This window comes from Trachymyrmex cornetzi, unplaced genomic scaffold, assembly GCF_001594075.2.
Source record: "Trachymyrmex cornetzi isolate Tcor2-1 unplaced genomic scaffold, Tcor1.1 scaffold725, whole genome shotgun sequence".
Classification (NCBI taxonomy): Eukaryota; Metazoa; Arthropoda; class Insecta; order Hymenoptera; family Formicidae; genus Trachymyrmex; species Trachymyrmex cornetzi.
In genome coordinates, this window is record NW_017300054.1 from 115,577 (window position 1) to 139,635 (window position 24,059).

General features: G+C 33.1%; 5 protein-coding genes across 11 annotated transcripts in view; 3 read left to right on the forward strand and 2 right to left on the reverse strand.

Annotated features, from left to right (window-relative positions):
• Window positions 1-3,083: 3,083 nt before the first annotated feature.
• On the forward strand, window positions 3,084-5,875 carry Acat2 (Acetyl-CoA acetyltransferase 2). Its single transcript, XM_018517775.1, has 8 exons — window positions 3,084-3,270; window positions 3,932-4,053; window positions 4,160-4,272; window positions 4,500-4,699; window positions 4,790-5,019; window positions 5,110-5,298; window positions 5,376-5,538; window positions 5,610-5,875. The coding sequence occupies exons 1-8, from the start codon at window positions 3,222-3,224 to the stop codon at window positions 5,726-5,728; spliced, it is 1,185 nt and encodes a 394-aa protein (XP_018373277.1). The 5' UTR covers window positions 3,084-3,221; the 3' UTR covers window positions 5,729-5,875.
• An 87-nt stretch (window positions 5,876-5,962) lies between these two features.
• Window positions 5,963-9,352, reverse strand: LOC108767753 (U7 snRNA-associated Sm-like protein LSm10). The gene is made up of 3 exons (XM_018517776.1): window positions 9,121-9,352; window positions 8,373-8,490; window positions 5,963-6,268 (listed from the first exon to the last, which is right to left on the reverse strand). Exons 1-3 carry the CDS (start codon window positions 9,306-9,308, stop codon window positions 6,080-6,082), a joined length of 495 nt encoding a protein of 164 aa, XP_018373278.1. The 5' UTR covers window positions 9,309-9,352; the 3' UTR covers window positions 5,963-6,079.
• A 2,859-nt stretch (window positions 9,353-12,211) lies between these two features.
• Window positions 12,212-18,612, forward strand: Eaat-2 (excitatory amino acid transporter 2). Of its 2 annotated transcripts, XM_018517773.1 has the most exons (10): window positions 12,212-12,949; window positions 13,275-13,523; window positions 13,588-13,681; window positions 13,913-14,111; window positions 14,449-14,662; window positions 14,737-15,018; window positions 16,669-16,902; window positions 17,133-17,327; window positions 17,463-17,597; window positions 17,803-18,612. In XM_018517773.1, exons 2-10 carry the CDS (start codon window positions 13,441-13,443, stop codon window positions 18,005-18,007), a joined length of 1,641 nt encoding a protein of 546 aa, XP_018373275.1. In that variant the 5' UTR covers window positions 12,212-12,949; window positions 13,275-13,440; the 3' UTR covers window positions 18,008-18,612. The 2 variants fall into 2 exon arrangements, with proteins under 2 accessions (XP_018373275.1, XP_018373276.1); XM_018517774.1 differs by lacking the exon at window positions 12,212-12,949 and having other exon boundaries at window positions 13,222-13,523.
• A 629-nt stretch (window positions 18,613-19,241) lies between these two features.
• Window positions 19,242-21,145, reverse strand: EMC6 (ER membrane protein complex subunit 6). The gene is made up of 5 exons (XM_018517779.1): window positions 21,015-21,145; window positions 20,047-20,207; window positions 19,893-19,985; window positions 19,665-19,684; window positions 19,242-19,284 (listed from the first exon to the last, which is right to left on the reverse strand). The coding sequence occupies exons 1-5, from the start codon at window positions 21,052-21,054 to the stop codon at window positions 19,254-19,256; spliced, it is 345 nt and encodes a 114-aa protein (XP_018373281.1). The 5' UTR covers window positions 21,055-21,145; the 3' UTR covers window positions 19,242-19,253.
• Window positions 21,146-22,892: 1,747 nt separating this feature from the next.
• Window positions 22,893-24,059, forward strand: part of RyR (Ryanodine receptor) — a 42,926-nt gene continuing 41,759 nt past the window's right edge. For all 6 annotated transcript variants that reach the window (XM_018517766.1, XM_018517769.1, XM_018517771.1 and 3 more), the window contains exon 1: window positions 22,893-22,980. The gene's annotated coding sequence lies outside the window, so the exon portion shown is untranslated. The remainder of the gene's footprint in view (window positions 22,981-24,059) is intronic.

A 24,059-nucleotide genomic window follows, 5' to 3' on the forward strand; every position in this document is an offset into this window, starting at 1 on the left:
TGGTAATTAGACACGTGCTGTCTTAGGGCCATTCCACACAACTTGCACAGCCACATAACCATACGCATAAAGAAAATTATCCAATCACATTTCTGTCATAAAGCCAAGCGTAAACTACGATTGGATGATTTTCTTTATGCATATGTTTATGCGGCTAAGCAAGTTTGTGTGGAATGGCCCTTACGCGTGCAATATTGAATTCATGTCGGAGTGCAAGATTGGTAAAAAAAACATGTTTTAAATATGTTCGAGGCTGTGGTCAAAGTCTCGCTACAATTGCTCTGAAGCGTTTGATGGATCAATTAGAAGAAAAAATTTTGCAAATTGACTAATTAAAAAAAACGCTTCAAAGCGTTTGTAGCATCGCGTTGATCGTACCCTAAAAAACATGTTTAAGCTTTTTTAAAATACTATTTAAAATATGTTCAAAACATTTTCAAAACATTAAAGATATATATTTAAAAAGAAAACACAATACTGTTTAAAAAAACATTTTACAAACCTTGATCGAGTATTGAACGACAATATATTGTCGTTATACTGATTTTTTTTGCTTGTATAAATATTCTTGATATATTTTTTTCATCAGTCTCATTGATATTCCAAGATATTTTAAGTTTAGTTTTTTGTTATCTTTTTGTATTTTACATAACACGCACAAGTATTGTATTTCATCATCAATATATGTTTTTTGTCAACCTCTCTTTCATATTCTTTGACCCGTCTTCTTATATTATTTTTTGCGTTTAGCTACCTTAGTGTAATATTTAACCGCTGTTTGTCCAGTTTAGTGAATACGTTTAGTAGCACAGAATTTTATTTCTTTTTTGGAAAATCTTAATTTCATGATTAATAAATAAATAATTGTGTCTGTTTATTTCAGTTTTATAGAAGAATTATTTTGCTGGGAAACTTGAATTTAATAATGTTACGATAAAATTTTTTAGAAATATATGTATATTATTCTTACATGGAAGGGAAGATTTTACTGAAATATCTAATAATTTAGTTCCCTAGATACAGATCTGAAAATAATTTTGTTGGACCATCAAAATATATAATTACATAGGAATTTCAAGTATAGTGAACAATGCTGCTCCTATAGGCACATAATATTATTTAATATTAAATAATATTTTAGGCATATTTCCAGAATATTAAACGTAACATTTGAAGAATATTTTAATGAAATTATATAATATTAAATAATATTCTTGAAATATTAATGGATAGTTATATATCCACTCCTAATAATATTACATGATTATTAAAAATAACATTATTTAGTGTTATTGTAATATTGTATGAACATTAACAAGTATCATAACGCTTATTTTAATTTGAAAACTGTTACACCAATTCAGTTTAAATATATGTTTAAAGACTGAAAATAATTTTGGCGTGCAGTTGTAAGACTGGATATGTACATAAAATCACATCGAAACGTTTTTTAAGCATAAAACGCAGCATAGATAATAAAAATGATAAGACTTTCGTTACTGGATTGTGAATTCGAACTACACTAATATAAAAATAATTAATATTAACAAATATTTTAATAATATTTCAGGGATGTCAAAAAAAATATATCAAGAATATTTATACAAGTAGTCTTATAACATCCATAAAATACTTTCACAACATTAAAAAATATTGTACAATATTCTCAAAAATTATAATAACTTTTTGACCCCGATAAGCATGTATGCGCATGCATACACACGTGTATGCTGCTATGCTGTGATGTATACAGTCTGAAGACCGCAGCACATACTTTTGTATAACGCATAACGTATAGTGCATAAGTCCGGATCTACAATAGGTGTTTTATGCCTTATGCCGTAAGAAACTGACCATTTACAGTCGAATCCGAGAAGAATAAGCGACTGTGATTCGCCCATTTCTTATGGCTTAAGGCTTAAAACCCTATTGTAGATCCGGGGTAAGCGAATCAACTAATCAGAAGCTTTCTCTCATTCCATGGAAAAGAAGAATTTCGATTGGTCGATTCCCTTATGCACTATGCATTATGCGTTATGCAAGAGTCTGTGCTGCGGCCATAACGTTTGACCAATAACTATGAAATTAACAATTGTTTCTTTTGATTGTGCATACAAGGAAATAAGCTGTGAAGTAATCCATAAAGTCCGATGACCACGATGCTAGAAATCGGTCCGAAATCTCGAACAGGGAAAGATTAACACATTTGAATAATTTGATCACATGACCATTGCGATTGGTCAATTCGTTCTTCATCCGAGGTCTCGGACCGATTTCTAGCATCGTGGACACATGGCTTAATAAATATTAAAATCATTTGATTTTTATATTTATTATGCATCAAACAAACATAGCAGCATACACTTTTTGCACGCATGCATACATGCTTATCGATCAAAAAATCAAGCATTGTGTGATTCCATCTTTATATTTCTTCAAACTTGATTTTTTCTAAAACAAATAGTGTGAAAATTACTCTTAATTATTTTTATAATATTTTCACATTAGTATTATTATTTCTATTGCACTAAAAAATAATTTTACAAAAGAAAGAGAGATGTGTGAACATGTATGGACATATTATATAATTCATATATGATTACACATGTTTATGAATATTTATATATATTTATACATATTTATACATATTTATACATATTTATACATATTTATGTGTGAAAAATTTTTTACTGGGTGATTATGTGAATTCGCTTTCATACGTCTCAGCATATTACACGAAATAAAATTTTCAACACTAATTGTGTCATTACAGCATTCAGTTGGAGTTACTATATTTCTTCCTATTTCCTAATTTATTTGGTCAAGGTTAGTCATTATTTTTCAAATCTTATCGTGTATGTTTTACATATGTCATTTTTTCTTATCATTTTCGTCACGCATTATACGTCCTAGTTATTCGATTTTCGTCATAATTCCGATATATTTAGATTTATAAAATGCAATACGTCGCAATTGTATCTTTTATTTTTTGTAAAATTCTTGAACATGTCGAAAGACTCAAAAACAGCTCTGTCAAGAGCTCCCCTCCTTTATCCTCCGCTTTTCTTCCGCGCAGGTACATGTTCGGCATGACACACTTTCACGATGTAGCCGCTCCTGGTACACGGCATAGAGCTAATATAATTCCGTTATGCAGTCGAGACGTGGCAGTCTTTCTGTATTTCTCAATAAGTTAAGTCGTGCTTGCCCACTGTCATAAAATGAGCGATCGCACTGTGGTGATTGTATCTGCTGTAAGGACACCCATAGGTAAAACACTAATAATGAAATACGCAGTTAGTAAAATTCTGTATAATAATTTGCAATATTAAATTATTGAAATTTAAACAATTGCGGAATTTGAATTTGAATAGTATCAATGAAATAAATTTCGACGATATTTTACGCAAAATTCTCTCATACGCGATAAAAATTTAACAAACCCTCTCTTGGACATTCATTCAGGTTATATCTTTTGTAACTAGTGTATCAAAATACAATTAGGGCTGGGCATGCATTTGAAATACTTTTATTTTAAACCCAATATTTGTAATATAATTGTATTTTGTATTTCAAATCAAAAGATTGAAAGTATTTTGTAATTTATAATTCAAATAATAAGATTGATTATCAATCTTAGTATTTAAAACGCAAAATATAAAATACAATTTTGTTACAAATACTGTTTTTCAAATAAAAGTATTTTAAATACATGCTGAATACGATTATAGATACATTAAAAAAACTATAATTGTGGAACAAAAAATAGTTTGTAAAAACATAACGTACTAATATTAATAATTGTGCTGTGCACCAAAGTAGCGAATTTACATCTTATTTGAATACTTCTATAGGATATTATTCCTACAGAAAATGCTATAAATATAAAACTTGTATTTGCAATAATTAAATTTACTGTTCTATAAATCAGGATCATATTGTGGGTCCTTATCTTCATTGAAAGCATCAGTATTGGGAAGTATCGCTATCAAGGAATGCTTAATAAGAGTTGGACTGGAAGGATCAGATGTTTCTGAAGTTATTATGGGACAGGTACTCATAATTCTAAAAGAAATAAAGCATTAAACTATATATATTTTTAAGTACAATTAAATTCATATACATTAAGGCATTTCTATAACATTGCATTTTTTTCCAGGTATTTTCTGCAACTGAAGGTCCAAATCCTGCAAGACAAGCAGCGATACGTGCTGGCATACCTGTCGATGTACCTGCTTGTCAAATAAATATGTTATGTGGTTCCGGTCTAAAGTACGTCTACCTGCTCTACATGTGATATTAGGTTTGTTTTTTATTGCTGTACTGGATTAGAACTTTCCTTCTCACTCTTGCCAAATATTAAATATAAATTTATTTCACTTTAAGAGTACAAAGAGTGCTAGTTCAGCTATAAAAAACAGACTTATTTCCATATTATACATACAGTTAAGAAAAAAATCACCTGAAATATTTGATATAACATATTACATGTCTTACAGATCTGTAATGAATGGTTACTTTTCTATAAAGTTAGGGGAAAGCGATATAGTTGTGGCTGGTGGTCAGGAAATTATGAGTAGAACACCGCATGCCACTTATCTCAGATCTGGTGTGAAAATTGGAAGTTGCGATTTAGTTGATACACTATTGGAAGATGCTCTAATAGATCCCTTTCATAATATTCACATGGGAGTCACAGGCAAGACAAAAAAATATTATAATTAAATATTTTTGCACTAGGAAAATTTAAATTTTATATATTTTCATTTTTATTATCAATTATTGGCAGCTGAGAATCTTGCTGAACAGTACAAAATAAGCAGAGAGAAACAAGATTATTACGCGTGCAAATCTCAACAGAAGGCAGAGATTGCTATCAACGCCGGATATTTCGATAAGGAAATTGTTCCTGTAACTATTGCAACCAAAAAGGAAACTTGTGTTGTGTCTAAAGATGAATTCCCGAAATTTGGAACGACCACAGAGAAACTTGCAAAATTAAAACCAGCATTTATACCGGTATGTACATATAATATTCCATATATCTATAAATATATAATTGTGTAGAAAGAAGATAACATGCGTTTGGAATCATTATACTGCATTTAGAGTAATGGTACAGTTACTGCTGGCAATGGATCCGGTATAAATGATGGTGGGGCTGCCGTAGTGCTCATGTCTGAGGAAACTGCCGCAAATAGAGGAATCTCACCACTAGCCAGTATTGTTGCATTTGCACAGGTTGGAGTTGAACCTAAAATTATGGGCATCGGACCTGTTGAAGCTGTTAAATTAGTAGTTAGTATATCGCATTTATGTTTTGATTACTTTTATTTCAACACGATATTATGATTTAAAATGTGTACTTATTTCAGTTAAAAAAAGCAAACTGGACAAAAGAGGAAGTGGATTTTTATGAATTAAATGAGGCCTTTGCTGCACAAGCAATCGCATGTATTCAAGAACTCGGATTAGACACCGAGAAAGTTAATGTAAATGGCGGTGCTATCGCCTTAGGTCATCCTATTGGTATGTCAGGTACGTATTAATGCTTGAACTTTCTTTAAAAGAACTCCAAAGAAATTTTATGACAAAATTTTATATTTCAGGCACAAGAATACTAGTCACTCTGTTACATACTTTAGAAAGAACAGGAAAGAAAAAAGGTGTTGCATCTTTATGCATAGGAGGGGGAATGGGCATTGCCATTGCTGTTGAAAGAAAATAACGAATGTCTTCCCTATTAATATATATATCTTATACAAAATTTCTTATATTCTTATTAAAGCGTTTCTCGCTAAAAAATGGCCTTTTTCTTATGTTATACATTGAATAAAGGGATCTATTACAATATTCGTACACATTGAATTGATAGAATATTTATTTTGTAATTCCTTTTTTAAAAATATATGTACATTTCACATAATAAAATTTTGTATAAAAATGCAGAAATGTAAATTACATGAAATATTGCAAAACTGAGCTGTCAAGTTTAAAGTTCAAAGTACAAACATTCAACCAAAATAAAAATGATCATATACTTAGGCAATACACAATAAAATTAGAATCTTTACAAGTCTCATTTATCTTCACTTTTTGTGGTTTCATCTTTTGTTGTATTCCTATCCTCTAAAATTTTTTCTACAGCTGCAAGGCCTTCCTGTTGTCGCTGCTGAGCATATTTTGTTTTGAAAGTGCGTTTCTTATCTTTCCAAGCAGGTCGGTTTAGTCGATTTAATTGTTGCTTGATAGCTGGGATAATCCGTATCTTAAAAAATATATCTAAATTAGATAATAAAACGCGTAAACATAAAGATGAGTTGCTCTATTTTATCAGAGATTACGGTTTTTAACAACAGAATAAGATGTACGAATGTACATTATATATTTAAAAGTTTTACAAACTAAGCACTTAAAACTTTTCTAATACTTGTAAAAATTTTTAAGCTAAAATTGTTTCTTTATATTACGAATGACATAACATACTTAATCCTAATATTTTCATTCTTATTTTACATGGCTGATACACTAAGTGGTATAGCAGGATAATATCCGCGATATAACTTTCCATCCTTATCAAAACAAGGAATAGGTTCCTCCAATGATTTCTGTGTTACCAAACTGATATCTGGTATACATAGCTTCGCGTGTTTCTTTATTATATGGCCCCACAAAGAGTCTACATTAATCGTCGAATCTTTTAAGCAAAAATAAGATCCCCAAAGCTTCGAATTTAAAATCTTTTCGTCTGGATGAGTCAAAGCATGATGAAGCATTCCTTCCGACATTTGTTCTTCGATCACAGCTAGAGTATCACAATGTGCAAATGCATTTGGTACATAAATGTCTTGTATGAGATTATCGCCAACGTACAAACATTGCTGATTTGTTTTCCCTGTTATACGAGCGAGAAATTCCAGTAGTTCATTCCAGTTTCCTTGACTATACATTTCACCTCGTTTTAAATCTTGACTCGTGGTATCGGTTTCATTATTATTTATAACATCGAAAAATGGTCGATTATTAATAAAAAATCCTGGCTTCCTCGCGAAACATACTACAATATCGAAAAGTGATTGCCAGTCGTCTCCGAGAGCGTAACTCGCAGTAAAACTCACATAATCCGCGTTTGATCCGGTAAGAAGAAAGGTCGCGGATTTTTTCTTTGTTTCTTTCAACCACGAGATCGTGTTCGAGCTGCATTTACGTAGATATTTCTCCGGATTTCTCTTGATGTGTCCAAAGATCCCCTTGCTCGATTGGAAGTGCTCTCTAGAGAACATGTAGAACAGCCCAGCCAATATGTCAGGCCAGATATTGTATCTGTCCAAGGGTGATCCATGTTCTTCGTCGAGTGCGTCTACAACCCGTGCAAATGCGAGACTCGTCACTATATCGAAATAATCCAGCAAACTCCTGACTTTCTCTGACAGAGGACCGTTCCAGGTTGCCATTACGTCGCGGCAGAAAATATCCGTGATTTCTGATCTCTGTTCAGGATATATCTCTCTTATTTGATCCATGTTTAGCAAACACGTGCCATGGCATGCTCTGCGAATAACACCATCTGGGCTTATCCTAAGCACGTTTCCCCTTTCCAAGTCCAGCAATAATCCTTTTTGCATGAAGTCAAAGTCGTCATCCGTCAATGGCTTTAGCAGACTCTCGTTGTATCCCCGTATTTCCACCAGGAATCTGGCTAGTATCTCGTACTCTATGCACACCAGATTCGTGACGTTATAACGCAGCAACGTGTTATCCAGGTCGAAACCGATGCAATCATAGTCTGTGAATTTGAACGCGTCCATATCGCCGCTTTTGGCGGGATTACTACACGCGAAACTGTACCGGTCGTTAGAAATCGAACACACAGTTGTACCAGGAAGTATTTCTATTTTATCAGTCACTTGTTTCACTTGTTTACGTATAGAAGAGTGTCTGTGTTTATATAACTTGACAGTACGATAAAAACTCAGGTTTCTAATCATATCCAAGTGCAATTACCGGCATCAATCATGTTAGACAATAGCAATGGATGTACGTTAGCATGATGCAGTTGAATAATTCAGCAGGTATGAGTAAATGGAGCGGCACACGAGCCGGCAATTACAGGTACGTTTCACAGTCAGACTGAGCAACTCTGAAGTACAAAATACCCTAAGCTCTAGATACCCTAAATACTTCGATGTCCCGAGCACGCTTAGACAAGTAATCCAAGGAGCGAACGAAAGGCCGGTTTTGTAGTCACGAAACGCAACATAACCTCAACGTGCGATCGATCACTTGTACGCTTCACTCTCGCCAAGACGGGACAAAATTCTCGACACGGAGATAGTCATCGTTAAAGGAGAAAAGGATTTCGATGCACTCACGTTCATTGGCACGTGGACGCTGCGGATGTTCCGTGCCTGCACGAAGAACATGTCATATTTGAACGAGTCTCCGCGGGGATCCGTAAACACGCAGTCTTTCATCACAATGTTCATATAACTGCAAAATAAAAACGAGATATGTTTAGAAATATAACGAAGTCGTCGGGAAGAGCTCTAATAATTTCGGAGTTCAATTGCTGACATTTTCGAGGAAAGAATTTAGGGACATCGTTGGTGTTTTCGATTTTTATATGCATTTTATCATTAAAAACAGAGAGAAAATTTCTTAATACAACAACGAGCTCTGCAAGACCCGATTTCATCAATGTAAGATTAACTTTAATCTTGATTCATTCTAAGAATTTTTAATTAGAAAAAGATAAACACAAACAGTAAATTAAAACAAGACAAAATTAATCTTACATTGGTAGAAGTGGTACTAGGGATGCATTCCGTTTCACGCATACATCATTTATCTATAGGTCTGTTTTTTATTGCTGCACTCTGAACTGGTGCAATAAGTTAAAGTGAAACAAATATACGTTTGTTTCACTTCAACTTATTGCACTGTGTGTATTGATTCAGAAAGTACAGCAATAAAAAGCAGAGACGTCTTGTTCCTCAGCAATTAAACAAGGATAAATGACGCATTATGCACATGATGCTTGAAATGGAATACACCCTAGACCCGTAGACCTAACACGTACGACAACTTCACATCGCAGCAGAAACAAAACCCTTTACTTACGCGTCAGTATTTTCGATAATGCCGACGATTGTCGCCTCATTCCGCAGGTCTACGGTCGTTCGAGTCTTCTCTACGGCCTTTAGCAGGATCGACAAAGTGTTATAGAGAAAGTATTGCTCACGTCTCGAACCATTAGACATCGCGAATGCGAGCGTGAACATGCGTGTTGAATCAGTTGAATGGAGCATGCAACACGTGGGAAATTTTCGTCTGCTCTGTTTTCGTTGCTGAGCGAACCACGTGATGGGACCACGTGACGACTACGTGACAGTCGTGCGCAGAAACGCGGGTAAATTGAGAGCGCATGTTGCATTCAGTTGCATTCGTACGTAGAACATATCGAAGGTTATGGTATTATAAAATATATAACAAAATATATATATTGATTTAGTTTAATGTATCTTTAATTAACTTTGTCAATTCTTTTTCTTGATCGCAGTTTTGCCATTATACAACATAATAATGGATTGTTTAAACAGTAATAAATGATTCGATCATCTTAACCGCGAAACGTTTGTGTACGTGGATTGTAGAAAATAGAATTATATTCATTTTGTCTGAATTATATTTAATAGAATTATATTTACTTTATCTGAAAATTATTAAAATCGCTTTCATGTAGATTCGCATAGAAGCATATTTCTTCAATTCACAGCAACATCGCATTTATATCTAACTATATAATCTAACATTTGGAATCAAGCAACCAATCGAAAGAATTTAATTCTACATAATTATTAAACATTTGGCTTTGTAAATGAAAATGTAGCAACAATTATAAACACGACTTTGAAATTAATTTCAATTAATTTATAATTTGTTTCAAAATACAAATAGCGAAAAAGAAGATAAACTGCACACGAGATAGATAGGAAATGAAATCGAATTTATGCAGATGGAATGCACGAGCGACGACAATTGTAACTCAATTTTCTCAAATACATTAATTAATTCTATCTCGAATGGCTCGCTCTTTCGCTCAGAAGTTACGGGATGTTAAACGCGTTATCGTGGGGAGATTCGATTTGTCCTCGTATTATACTACCACCGTAAACCCGATGTTAGTCTATATATAGTCACTCATATAGCCGTCATTGCTAGAGGAATTAGGTTACTTCCCAACGGATATACAAAGGGGTCTTGTAAATGGTCGTATCCTACATGCATCTAAAACAATTACGCGCAAATATTTCCGCGTAACTGTTATCTTTTATCACTGTCAGGTTCACGAAAGTTTGGAAATCGATGATTTCCCCCGAAATATGCAAAAGCTGAATAGAATATAATTAATTGTAATATATTACCATATGATTCTCTATAAATAAAATCTCAAAGAGAGAAAACATTTTGATATCTTAAATTCATCTAAGAGATGTTTTAAAACTTCGTAGACGTTTTATGAAACTAACAGAATCATATCATATGATGTTTTTGAGATGTCTATTTAAATTTAGGTATCCAGATAGCAAAGCGTGTCTCGGCAAAATCGCACAGATCTGTGATTGCTTATGATGCTAGCAACTTGCCGTAGATTTATCTTCAACAATTTCGAATATACCGACATTGTAGCAACATGCAGACAACAATGTTTATATGTCTTGCCAGCAGTTTAACAGCAAGATAGCTGTGTCAATGTTATCTTGCGTTGTCCGCAATAAGACAGCATTGTATGACGCTGCATATTATTATGACAACATGATGGCAATAGTACGAATTTTGATGATAATGATTTTAAAGTTGTCGGCAAATTGCTGGCAAGTTGCTACTCAATGTTATCATATCGTGAAGACATCAAGTTGCCGAACAAATGAGGACTCAGTTGCTGTAATTTCGATAGCAACACATACTTAGCAATACGTACTTAGCAAGCAACATGTTATTAACAAGACAGACACGTTGCTATCTGGATAGACGTAATTTTGGTCAGAATAGTACAGTAGAAAAATTAGTTAAAAAAGAAGAACATATAAGCTAAAAAATCGCTTAATATAAATTAACAGTCGATATCGACCATATAATTTGATGACTTAATTAAATTAAATGAATTACAATAATATAACAATGGGTTATTGGAGCTAATACGTAAGTTTTAGTGTCATATAATATATTATATAAATATTAATATCATTACAATTACGTTTTCAAACGTTTCGACCTTTACTCTAGTCATCTTTAGTGAAAAATTATAATATTGTTCTAATGTCTTTCCCTGTCTATTGTTACAATATTAAGTTGTGTTAACTATATTTGTTCTTCATTACCGATTGCATTTGTCTTCCTGTTGTCGCATTATAAAAGTTCGTTCAAGATTACTTCGTTTATACTGTACAAATACATTATTTTGTCCTATTATTACAACATATGTGTTTGATTGCACTATAATGTAAATAATTATTAATTATTAATCATTAATAATGAAGCTGACCAGTCGAAACATTTGAAAACATAATTGTAATGTATTAACATTTATATAATATATTATATCGCACTAAAACAACTTGTTTTAGTTTATATTTATTCAATATAAATTAATATGTCAATAATTTAATATAATTTTGATAACAATTTAAAACAAATTTTATATATTTATTGTTAAACAAGATCTATATCATGTGTATATTAATGTGTCTACTAATGTCACTTATTATAATAATGTGCATATATTGTAATTTTTTAAAATACAATACAACTTGCAATTAATGATATAAAATACTTGTCTCGTAAATAAGCACATCCTACATAATGAACGTTGACAGTCTTATTGTATTATTTTATCTATATTGTATATATATATATAATATATATATATATATATATCGGGGATTAATATAATTATATATTTATTCTGTCTATCAATGTTCGTATTTCAGCTTCACACACATCTTTCAAATTGAATATTGCGCATTACAAGATATCTAGTGTTCATCACTCTTCATGCTCCGATATCATCGTCAAAGCAGTTCCCTCTCCATACAGCGCTATTTTAATTGTTTCTACCTTCATTTCAGAATGCCTTACGTGAAGCAGCGATTTTTACGAAATGTACCGGGCAGCGGCATTTTTCCTCCCTTCGGCGTTTATTATTCGGTGCCGTGCGACCCGCCGCGATGAGTGCCTTCTTCCTGTGATCTACCGGTCTCTCTTTCTCCTCGTGACACATCTCCGTTCATCTCGCCGTGCGTCCCCCTTTCCCCTTTCGGTGCGTGCCTTTCGTCTCCCCGAGGCCTCCCCCGACGCGCGCACTAATCAACTTCCTGGATGGGGCACATTATCGGCCTGATTGCAGGCAGATCCCAACGCCGCGGCGCGATACCTAGCCCACCGGAGCACCGGACCGGCGCGGCGTGGCGGCAGATCTATCCGATCTCTCGACAGTCGATCGCGCGCACGAAAAGCAACGTCGGAAGCTCTGCGGATGTCACTCGCGCCCGCAACTGAAGCGGTGCAATGATCCTGAACGTAATAGATCGGTTGTGACCTCCTTCGGGGCCTTACCACCTCGTCTCACCACCCCCTCCCCCTCCCCCGCCATCATCGGGGCCAGCGTTCCACCGTGCGCTTGTGCAATTTGCCCTGATGCTTCCCGGTAGTTCACGTGAAAGGATCGTCCTGTGTCGCGATGCGCTACCGAACAGTTCGCACGTGCCTCGATAATCGTTCGCGAGAAGAATTGTTCGTTTGTCGAATTTGATTTTCTATAGAAAATACGAAGAGCAGGAAGCGAAGCGGAGGATCGTGATAATTCAGGAAGATAATTACGGATTTTCATAAGCATTTTTTGCTACAACAGTGAAAGCATTTAAATTTTAAATTTACCATTTTCTTTAAGGTCACTAAAAAAAGTACTAAAATAGAAGTTTTCATATAACGTTATAAAGTTCTAAATAATTTAATCCCCTTGGGAAAAAGTGTTTAAATATACTGATTAACTATTCAGTATATTGAGATACTTTTTCCTAAGGGATTGCATTAAAAAGAAGTTATTTTTAAAAGAGTAATAAAAATAGAATATTTTTAACCCTGTAAATCTTTAAGTAATTTAATTGCATTAAAAAAAAGTAATTTTATTCTTTAATAATTCTTGACATAGACAAACTTATGAAAGAACTATCGTACAGGAATAATACCCACTTCTTCTACATTTAGTAATCCAGACAAATTGTGGAAGCCAGTGAATAAAATCAGAATGATTCGCATTGTGAAAAGGCATAACGCAGTTATAAAAGCCGCGGGATGAAGACTCGCGAGGCCTATTTCGACATTCCTCGTGCTACGTTTCACCTAAAATCTTGAAGCGACGTGTCTCCAGAAGCCTGAAGGATGTCTTTGGGGCAACGTATTTCCGGCGCGGTTGCAGTTCTCCGGGGAGCCTCGACGGAGGCCAAGGAGAGCGGCAGTCATACGTAAAAAGATTTCTTATGCTTTTACCAAAAATTCGGGCTGCTTTTCACCTGGAATATCTTCCAGGTCGTGTGTAGAGGAGATCGAGAAGATGACATCTGAGGAAGAAATCGAGGCCGAAGCGCGGCACAAAGTGACGGCGCTTGATAGGTTACAGATGGTCAGTAAACTTTTTCAAGAATCAAATTTTTATAGTAGAATCAATACAATTTTTAGTGCGTAATCCGTCCTTATTACTTTCAATTTATTTTCTCAATTATCTTCGTGATGAAAGTGATCAAAGGGTATATGGTGCTCGAAACTAACTTTCATGGAATCTTATTTGCTCCGGGAAGAAAAATATCACGCGGTGTGACTTAATAAAATTTATTACGCGTTGTGGGGAATGTAGGTGATAGAATGGATGGGAAGTAACTTGCTTCTGGCACTAACCATCGCTGGAGTTTTGATGGGTCTAGTTCTCGGGTTTCTGGGTCGATTGGCAGATTTTACACCGCAATCTATAACCCTCGTCAGCTTCCCGGGAGAGCTTCTTATGCGGATGTTGAAGATGTTTATCTTGCCACTCATCATCTCATCGTTAATATCCGGTAATTATAATTCACCGACAATCCCTTTTTGAGCAGATAATGAATAGAAAATGGGAAAGGAAAAGATAAAATTTAAAATTGCTTAAAGCTTAAAAACAAAAATTTAATTTCGAACGTCAGAGCTTTGTGTTGAAATAGCAAAGATATTATGCCTGTTCTAAACTTCTTGTAGCGTTCATCTTTTTTTCTTTTTTTTCCAATATAAAGAGAAAAGAGGAAAGATGAACCGTGTAAAGAGTTCAGATGAAAAAAACAAATCTATTATACGCTTAAAACTTTTCAACTTGTCTCTACATATCTCCCTCATCCCCGAGGTACAAGCAATTACTTATTTCAGGAATGGCACAGCTGGATGTTCAAAGGTCAGGAAGGATAGGATTCAGAGCACTAACGTACTACTCAATAACGACCATTCTCGCCGCTATAGTTGGTATCGCGATGGTGCTGATGATTCATCCGGGTAATCCGCAGATTAAAACTTCGGCCGCGGCGGTGGTGAAAGCTGAGGAGACAAAAGTTTCTACCGTAGACGCAATTCTCGATATAATTCGGTATGAAAAATCAGCCTCTATAGCTCCACAGTCACAATTTAAGTTCGAAATCTTTTGTTATCTTTCGTTCTTAGAAATATGGTGCCGGAAAATCTGGTTCAAGCGTGCTTCCAACAGGTTCAGACCTCCTATGTGAAGAAAAAGGTGGTTATGATTGGTAGCGCGAATCAAAGCGAATATATAGTGGAGCCGACCTTGGTTTACAAGGACGGCACAAATGTGATGGGTATGATCGTGTTTTGCATCATCTTCGGTGTACTCGCGGGACAGATAGGACCACGCGGCAAACTGATGGTGGATTTTTTCGTCGTGTTGAATGAGATTATCATGAAACTCGTCACGATCGTCGTTGTTTGGTATGAAATAAATAATTTTACACGAGCACAAAGGACTCCGCACTAATCTTATGTAAAATGGATCCCAGCCGAATTGGCTGAAATTTTACTATAATGTAAATCATGATGTCTTGATCAAAAGTCCTCAGGAGCACAAGGTCCAAAAATGGACAGTTTTCGAGATATTGGAAATCAAATGTTGGAATTTAGCCATATTTCCAATATTTCATATCCAACTTATCTCGAAAACTGTCCATTTTGAACCTTGTGCCCATGAAGACTTTTGATGAGGACATCATGATCTACATTATAGTAAAATTTCAGCCAATTTTACTGGGATCCATTTTACATAAGATTAGTGCAGGGTCCTTTAATAAATAATTAAGTATAATATAACATTATTCACTTTATTTTCCAGTTTTTGGAATATACTAGTCAATAAAAATGTGACTATTAATTTGACATATATAGGGTGTCTCGACCTTTTTTGCCAATCACTTTTGTGTAGATAGAGCGGACTAAACTGAGTCGAAAAGTCCTCTACCATTTTGCAATTTTTGCAATAGTTAACAAGATATTAATTACTAAAAATTGCAAAATATTGGCCTTGAATAATTTTTTACTCAAATACTATCAACTTTACAGAAAAACTGCAAGAGTAAAAAATTATTTTTTTTTCTTATATAAAGTTTTGAGAATTTTTTTAGAATTTTTTATCAACTTTTTAGTACTGCATTTTCTTATTTTTATCAACGTGAGAAAATACGGTATTAAAAAATTCTGAAAAAATTCTCAGAACTTTACGAGAAGAAAATAAATAATTTTTGTCTCTTACAGTTTTTCTGTAAAGTTGATAGTATTTGAATAAAAAATTATTCAAGACCAATATTTTGCAATTTTTAGTAATTAATATCTTGTTAACTATTGTGAAAATTGCAAAATAGTAGAGGACTTTTCGACTCAGTTTAATCCGCTCTATCTGCAAAGTGATTGGCAAAAAAGGTCGGTACACCCTGTATATGTACATATATACCACTTTCCTCTTAAGGGCATATTCTTGAGGTGATTTTGAGACGAAAATCCTAATATGCAAATGTCAAACTACAATAATTTTTTGAATTATAAGCTAACTTTAAATGCTTAAAAGTCAAAAACCATTTTACTTTTATAGCCTCTATTATTATTTCTGGATTCTTTTAAACATTCTAAGACGAAAGTTCTAATACAAAAATATCGAGGCTATAATAGTATAGTTTTCGAATTACACATTATCTTTAACTAATTATATAATTCAAAAAACTATTGTAGCCTCGACATTTTTGTATTAGGATTTTTGTGTCTCAAAATTACCTCAAGAATACTTTCTTAAGAAGATCGAAATGCGGTAGTTGTTAGATCCTGTATACATATATATATACAGTTAGAGTTTGAGATAAAAAATAGAAATACATAAGAAATAAATAATAAATAATAAAAAGCCAATAAAATAATTTCACATAATCTTAAGGAATAATTGATCGTACATTATTCAAATTTAGTTCAAGTTTCTGGTATATATGAGTCGATAAGAATACGAATATTAACTTAATGTATTGGAATTTAAGATAAATAAAACATTTCTGTTTTCTTTTATTTTCTCTTTTACGACAATGCAATTGGCAATCGCTGTAGGTATTCTCCGTTCGGAATTATGTGTCTGATAGCTGGAAAAATCATGTCAATCACAAATCTGGCGGCAACCGCTCAAATGTTGGGTCTGTATATGGTAACCGTTGTATTAGGCTTGATGATTCACGCAATCATCACGCTGCCGCTGATCTACTGGTTTATGACCCGAAAGAATCCAGCAGTATTTTTTAGAGGTATGATGCAAGCCTGGGTGACAGCGCTAGGAACCGCTTCGAGGTAATAATTAAAAACATTTCTGAAATTTTTTTTTATTTTGAGTTTTCGTGATTGTTATTTTGAAGTTAATTCAAGAATTAATCAGAGATTATCTCAAAATTAATTAGAAAATCGTGATATTATCATTTATTTATATTTATGGAGTCAATTGTGTATAAAATTGAATTTTCTAGCACATGACTAACTTTTTGAAGGAATAGCAATAATATAATCGATACATGGGTTTATAGCGCTGCAACCTTGCCATTGACTTTTCGTTGTCTCGAAGAAAATAACAAGATCGATCCGCGAGTGACGCGTTTTGTTGTGGCAGTCGGTGCCACGGTAAATATGGATGGGACAGCTCTTTATGAAGCCGTAGCCGCAATCTTCATAGCACAATTAAATGGAATCTCATTGGGATTCGTTGAAGTCATTACTGTCAGGTATATGTATTTTGTGAATATGATTTCTTTTGTTTCACCAACTATTAGTTAAAATTAAAGAAAAAATTTCAATGTATCTAATAAATGAATTAAAAAAATTCAAGTACTTTGCTTTAAAATTTGCTCTTTTTACAGTCTTACGGCTACATTGGCGAGCGTTGGAGCCGCAAGTATTCCCAGCGCAGCTCTAGTCACCATGCTGTTGGTGCTGACTGCTTTAGGTCTCCCTACGAACGATATTTCCTTGTTATTCGCTATCGACTGGATGTTGTAAGTTACATGTCTATTATAATGTCTATACATTGTATGCTCATAATCGTTTTTTATCGATTATCGAAGAATACTAATCTGATCAAAATTTGAATATGCTATTAAAAATTATATATATATTAGTAGTCGACGACAATTGATAGACGGTTGAGAACAGCAGGTTCGATACAGAACGGTAAAATTAGAGCAATCATTTTGCTTCAAGGGATCGGATCAGGACTTCTATCAACGTTTTGGGCGACGGTTACGGGGCTGGAATAGTCTACCACTTAAGCAAAGCGGAACTAGACAAGATGGACGAAGAAAGGAGACTGGAGGGTTTGGAAACCGGAAAGCCTCTCGAAATCGCCGCCGAGAGCTGTCGAGAAGAGCCAGGAGTGCATGAACAAACTTCCGAGACGAAAATCTGAGGTCTTTCTACAGATTTCAGCAAAGACATGACGCTGTTTCGCTAATCTTCGTCTCTGCCATGCAGATTAACTTTTTAATCACGGTTTAACGCTACTTACCTTTTTCTAATTCTCAGAACTAGAAAAAAATAAAAAGTGAGTTAAACTGAGATTAAAAACCGAGATTAAAGTTAATCTACACATTGGTGGAAATGGACATAAGAATGTTATCCGTCAGTTCGCAAGAACTATTACTCGTCCCTGTGTTAAGTATATTCGTATAATGCGATTGATTTTCACTGCCGAAATCAAGGTTTTTCCGTGGATTTTTAACGTATATCAAAGTAAGCTATACATATAATTATTAAGGATACTATAGGTATGATTCTTATCTAATGACATACAAATATAAGTTTCCGTTTTTGTAGCGAGCGTTAGCTAGTAGCGAATGAATAAAGTTAAACATTGAAGTAGAAAATGTGAGCATGTTAAGTACAAACTAACGGAAGTTGTATTTTAATTTCTTATTTTCTTCTTTAGTGCGTGAGATTCTTCTATTTTAGAATAACTTTAGAATTAACAAATGTACGCAGAAATAAACATGTACAGTAAAATAAAGATATATAATGTAATAAATTATTGGATGCATCTGACACGAAAATCGTCAAAGCGCTTAAAATATTCATTTATCGAAGATATTTTAAAAAGATAATATCTCATAAATAAATTTAAGCGTTTTATTTTAATGGTGTTGATTAAAAGTAATATATAATAACTGCAATATTATTTTAAATAATAGCTCTTGATAACGGTGATTAAAATAACGATTTACATAAATGTGTTCACGTTGCAAGTTTAGGTACATGTATATGGTTACCAGTAATCTTCATTGAATAATTATAATTTAGTAATTAATAATTTATTATGCAAATATATATATATCTATATATATCATACATCTAATAAAGAATATGGTTCCTATGTAACATCTCTATTGCATTGGTTTTTATATTGTCTTTCTACTTTTACATTTAAATATTGGATAAAAAATGCCAGTAATCGTTTTAAAGAAACGTGTTTTCTATATACATATCGACATGCGTGTACAACAACGCGTGAACGCTTCATCATTTATTTGGTCAGTATCCGAAAGGCTTAAATAATATAAATACAATGACTGGTTTATTACAATAATTATGCAACCTTGTTTATTTAAATAATTACGTGATGTGTCACAATTGTTGTGAACTATCCACCTTTCCTCTTTTCAATAGACATGAACCATTCCATATAAAAATCTGAATCAGAATCATTAAGAAATTTATATCGTGTGTGTTGGTACTTAAGCAGAAACAACCAAGCAGAACAACAAGTCGTGGATCATGTTTTTTTAGCTGAACTACTTGCACGGTTCAGCTTTTTTCTTTTTCTCTCCAACCTGGAGAGAATAGGAAGAAAGATGAACTGTACAAAAACTTTAGCTAAAAAGAACAGATCTATGATAACATCAAAATATACGATATTAAAATAAATCGTAATTGATAAAAAAAGTAACTTTTGGTAATCATTTTGGAGTCATTTTGATGTCATTTTGATATCACAATCATTCATGTTCTGTTTGAGTATTGCGTATCTATAGAAATATAGTTTGTATCATTTATATTGCAAAAAAGGATACGTCCAGAATAATACGTATGTCTGTAGAAAATTTTGTAATCACACATTAAGGAAAAAATATATATAAGCCAGCCTCCGAAAATAAACTCTCTAAAACTTTTAGAGTAAAATATCACTCTCAAAAATTAAAATTTAAGCCAACCTTTTCCAAAATTGGCTCAATTTCCATTTTTTAGAGTGAGATTCAAAGAATTTAGAGAAAAACTTTAGAAAGCAGTGTAAAGGATACGCAAAGTCCCCCAAAGAATCCACTGGTCAACAGATGCCGCCTGCTAATAAAATATTTCCTCCACTGGCCACCAGCCTTCATCAACAGCATCGCCTATGATGATGATTTGTGACATTACATACAATTATTGCTAATTCTAATATGGTGCTCTTACCCACAGCCCGAAAACTGCAAAAACGTAAAACACGAATCCATACAATCCAGTCAATCCTAGCAGTCCTGCTGTGCCACCTGACAAAGCTGCCATTGAGATCTTACAATATTCTACAACTGCAGCGTTGTTTGCAACAGCTGTCTCGCTATATGCAACAATCTCTGCAATACATAATTATATTTAATACCTGCTTTAGTTGACCATTGATTTAGCAATATTCTATTGCATATCTCTGGTGAAATTTTGGAAATTTTTATACAAATTGGAATACCTTTTAGAAATACTGAGAAAATTACATTTTTTAAATCAGAATTTTTCATATATGTGAATTATGAAATATTCTAAGATTTCTCATACTATAATTTCTGAATAATCTTACAATAATTCAGATTTGATAAGATTTCATTAGAAATTATAAAACGAAAAATTATAGAAACCTTAGAATATATATTTCAGAATTCTTCATATACAACGAACTTCTAAAAAAGATGTCGATTTTCTCAGCGCTTATGAAAAATGTTATAATTTAATATAAGATTTGAGAAATGAGTATAGAAAATCTAAGAAATGTTCTAAAAAGTCAATTCATAAATTCTGAAGTTTAGGTAAACATTTTTTTAAATTATATAAAAAATTCTGAGAAAAATATTCACCAGGTATGAAAACTTTTTTAGAAATACGAAAATTACTCAACAATTCAGATTCATCGATCGCGATTAATTAATTAATTATGTTACTTCGTGGATTAATTAGATAAAATGTGATTGATTTTATTAATTTATAATTTATATGTTGCTGCGTTTAAATAGCAAATAAATATTTATTTATTTGCTATTTAAACGCAGCAACATATAAATAACAACATATAAATAACAAACATAACCTCTCAAGAAAGTCTTTATAATATTGTTCAATTTTATTGCGTTTACCACAATTGCACTTATTTTCAAAATAATTCTCGCACTTACCGCCGCTTTTCTCCTGTTTCGTTTTTATTTTCCCCAACATTATTCTATTAATTAACGAGACGTTAACCTAACAGCGAAAAACTAAAGATACGTCTACACGAACGCACGAACGCGGAACGGTATCGTGTTCAATCAGCTGTTTCTATCGAGACACATCAGCTTTTGCGCTGTGTAGATTCAAGAACTGACGGCGGTAAGTTTAAAGATGGTCACGTAACTCATGAGACATTGTTAAAAATTTACAGATGTTCAATAGCCAATTGCCTAGAAATCACTGGCACATGATGTAAATTTTTAATAAGTTACTTATCTATCAATTGTTAATTTTTAATAGTACATAAATATGCAAACTCTAATCAGATTACTGCTCTTTAATGTTTACCGATAAAGAATGATTATAGAGCACATAGAGAGCTCTAGTGTATACATTGTTTTATTTATTTCCTGAAGAATCTATATTCTATTACATGTTCTCGTGACAATGACATATTATGTTGAAAATCTTGGCAAGGATCGATGGCAACAAAAGTAAGATTATAATAGTCATTTGCTGAAATTTGAGAATGTTATAAACCGAATATCGCTAAATGATCTATTAGACGTGATAGTTTTTATGTCAACCAAATTAAATTCTGCTGTTTTAATCCAACATAATACATTAGTTAGTTTAAAACATACGAGTTTGATAAAATTACCAAAATTTCTTGATAAATTATTTAATCAAAATGTATAAAATATACATATGTATGTGCATAATTTCTTATACGATATATAATTGTACGGCTTATTTAAATTAAAAACAATTTTGTGATAAGTGTAATATCCCACGATGAAACAAATTTAATATAATAATATTAATATTTATTATGTAACAAATATTGCAATAAATATTTATTATGTAACTTTTCGTTTATTTTAATATTGTTATAAACATGTGCGATATGTTCTAACGGTATGGATGTAATGTAATACAGACACTGCTTAAACACATAATTATTCACATAAAAAGTAGTCACAAGAAATCAGACACTTTATGTCTGCGATTTCTTGTGATTATTTTTTATACAAATTGCAATTCTGTGAATAATTATGTATCTAAGCTCCTTGACACATCTACTAAGGTGAGTTACTCCACTTTTTAATGTTTTACTTCCATAATAATCAGTTTTTTTGTACCGCTAGATTTTATATCACTTTATCTCTGGCAATTTGTGAGTGACACAATCTTTTTGGATATGTGAGCATTTCGTTATATATATCTTACGCCTAATCACCTGCGTTTGACTCTCATTAGCCTTGATTTATATTAGTTATGTTTATAATCATTTCAAAATTATAAAAATTCAATTGTTATAATTATTTTCTATCATTCTACTTATTATTGCGACCACCAAGAGTTTTATGTTAGTATTTCTTTAACGATCTACATGAATTTTAAGAACGATGCAAAAAATAATTTGTTAAAAAAATGTATAACATCGAATAAAGAACTACGCCGTATAAAAATCATTCATATTTTTTAATTTATTACATATTAATTAAAAAGTCACTGACAATCCTTATAATAATTCCAATAATTATTCCGATACTTAATTCTAACGTCGCAATTGCGAGTCTCCGAGATTTACTCAGCCATGATGCGAAACGCGCGGAGCGGAGCGGTGCAGTTTGCTCGGCTCGAGGCTGAAAATAGTCGTCGCTCCGCTCGGCTCAGCATAGCTCCGCTCAGCATAGTTCCTCGAGCTCCGACAAATATTCCGTCGCGGGGGCCCGATTTAAAGCGGTCAGGAAAGCAAGAGACTCGGCACCCCGGAGAACCCCTCGGCCCGCGGGTGTAAGATATACGATTTTTCGCGCCCTTGTGCAATAGTGATGCGTTTGCAGTGCGTGTGTTCATAAATTTCTACGTGAGATTGCGTAGAAAATTGTTTCGTTGATTTATGACGAAGTAAAACGTTATCCTGAGGTGAGTCTTTTCGGGGTGAATCGTCGCGATTAATTCTATCTCTTCTCATTCGTAGACACGTGATTTCAAGACCAAAACCAGCGGTTGCACCCTGTTAGGGCGTACGTGTGTTGTGTGTATGTGCGTGATGCTTTGAGTGACGTGTATGTGGAAAAACGTAGTGTTTTATTTTGCGTAGTAATCCAGTTTTTTTAACTAATTGATTAATTCTATGGAGTAGTTTGTTATTAGGAGTAGTGTTATTAATGTGACTTTTGTATGATGAGAGAACTTGAAATACCATGAAAAAATATCATGCAAACATGACAATGATTTTGTAGCTTTAATACACGCTACATAATTATTAAATTAATTTTAAAATAACAATAATAATAAATTCAAGGCTAATAAGAGTCAGCACAATATTAGTATGGAATGATAACTTGACTCCATTATTCTCACATTCAAAACTTGGAATAGAGAATTAAATTCTGCCGGTTTAATTTAATACAATATGTTCACTGATGGGCTTCTTACAATTGTCACAATTAATGTTTAATAATTTATAATAAAGAAGGCATCGTAGAACAATGGAGTTAAGTTATCGTTCTATACTAATACTGCGCACCCTCTACCGCGCTGACTCTTATTAGTCTTAAATTTGTTATTATTATTATTTTAAGAAATGTCCTAAGAAGAGAGTCCTGTTAAAATATTTTATTATTAATTTTAAAAATAAGCTTGGTTAAATAATAACATGGATAAATGCTTAATTACTTGTTAGAAAAAGCTTAATACGTTTCGAATTTTTAATTCAGCAGACAGTCTTAAAATTAGAAAGTCAGTTTTATATTCTTATGCAATGCTGCTTTTTGGAATAGCTCTGCCAGAAATGACGAAAAGGCGTAAAAATGTTCCGAAAGACGAAATATTCTTCAGTTATCAATGAAATCTATTAATTTTAAATTACTCAAAACGTTTTTAAACTTAAGTATTTTTTTTAACAATTTAAATTGCTACATTTTTATTATTCAATTAAAATTCTGAAGTACTCTCTCTCTCTCTCTCTCTCTCTCTCTCTCTCTCTCTCAACTACAGAC

Coding starts and splice junctions, on each gene's coding strand:
- Acat2 (XM_018517775.1), top strand. CDS start 3,222: ATGAGCGATCGCACTGTGGTGATTGTATCTGCTGTAAGGACACCCATA. Junction 3,271..3,931: donor TGCTGTAAGGACACCCATAG/GTAAAACACTAA, acceptor TCTATAAATCAG/GATCATATTGTGGGTCCTTA. Junction 4,054..4,159: donor CTGAAGTTATTATGGGACAG/GTACTCATAATT, acceptor ATTTTTTTCCAG/GTATTTTCTGCAACTGAAGG.
- LOC108767753 (XM_018517776.1), bottom strand. CDS start 9,308: ATGCTCCATTCAACTGATTCAACACGCATGTTCACGCTCGCATTCGCG. Junction 8,491..9,120: donor ATTATCGAAAATACTGACGC/GTAAGTAAAGGG, acceptor TTTATTTTGCAG/TTATATGAACATTGTGATGA. Junction 6,269..8,372: donor GCGTCCACGTGCCAATGAAC/GTGAGTGCATCG, acceptor ATATTTTTTAAG/ATACGGATTATCCCAGCTAT.
- Eaat-2 (XM_018517773.1), top strand. CDS start 13,441: ATGTCTTTGGGGCAACGTATTTCCGGCGCGGTTGCAGTTCTCCGGGGA. Junction 15,019..16,668: donor GTCACGATCGTCGTTGTTTG/GTATGAAATAAA, acceptor CAATCGCTGTAG/GTATTCTCCGTTCGGAATTA. Junction 17,328..17,462: donor GTTGAAGTCATTACTGTCAG/GTATATGTATTT, acceptor CTCTTTTTACAG/TCTTACGGCTACATTGGCGA.
- EMC6 (XM_018517779.1), bottom strand. CDS start 21,054: ATGTTGGGGAAAATAAAAACGAAACAGGAGAAAAGCGGCG. Junction 19,986..20,046: donor TTGCAGTTTTCGGGCTGTGG/GTAAGAGCACCA, acceptor TCATCATCATAG/GCGATGCTGTTGATGAAGGC. Junction 19,685..19,892: donor GATTCTTTGGGGGACTTTGC/GTATCCTTTACA, acceptor AATTTTCTACAG/ACATACGTATTATTCTGGAC.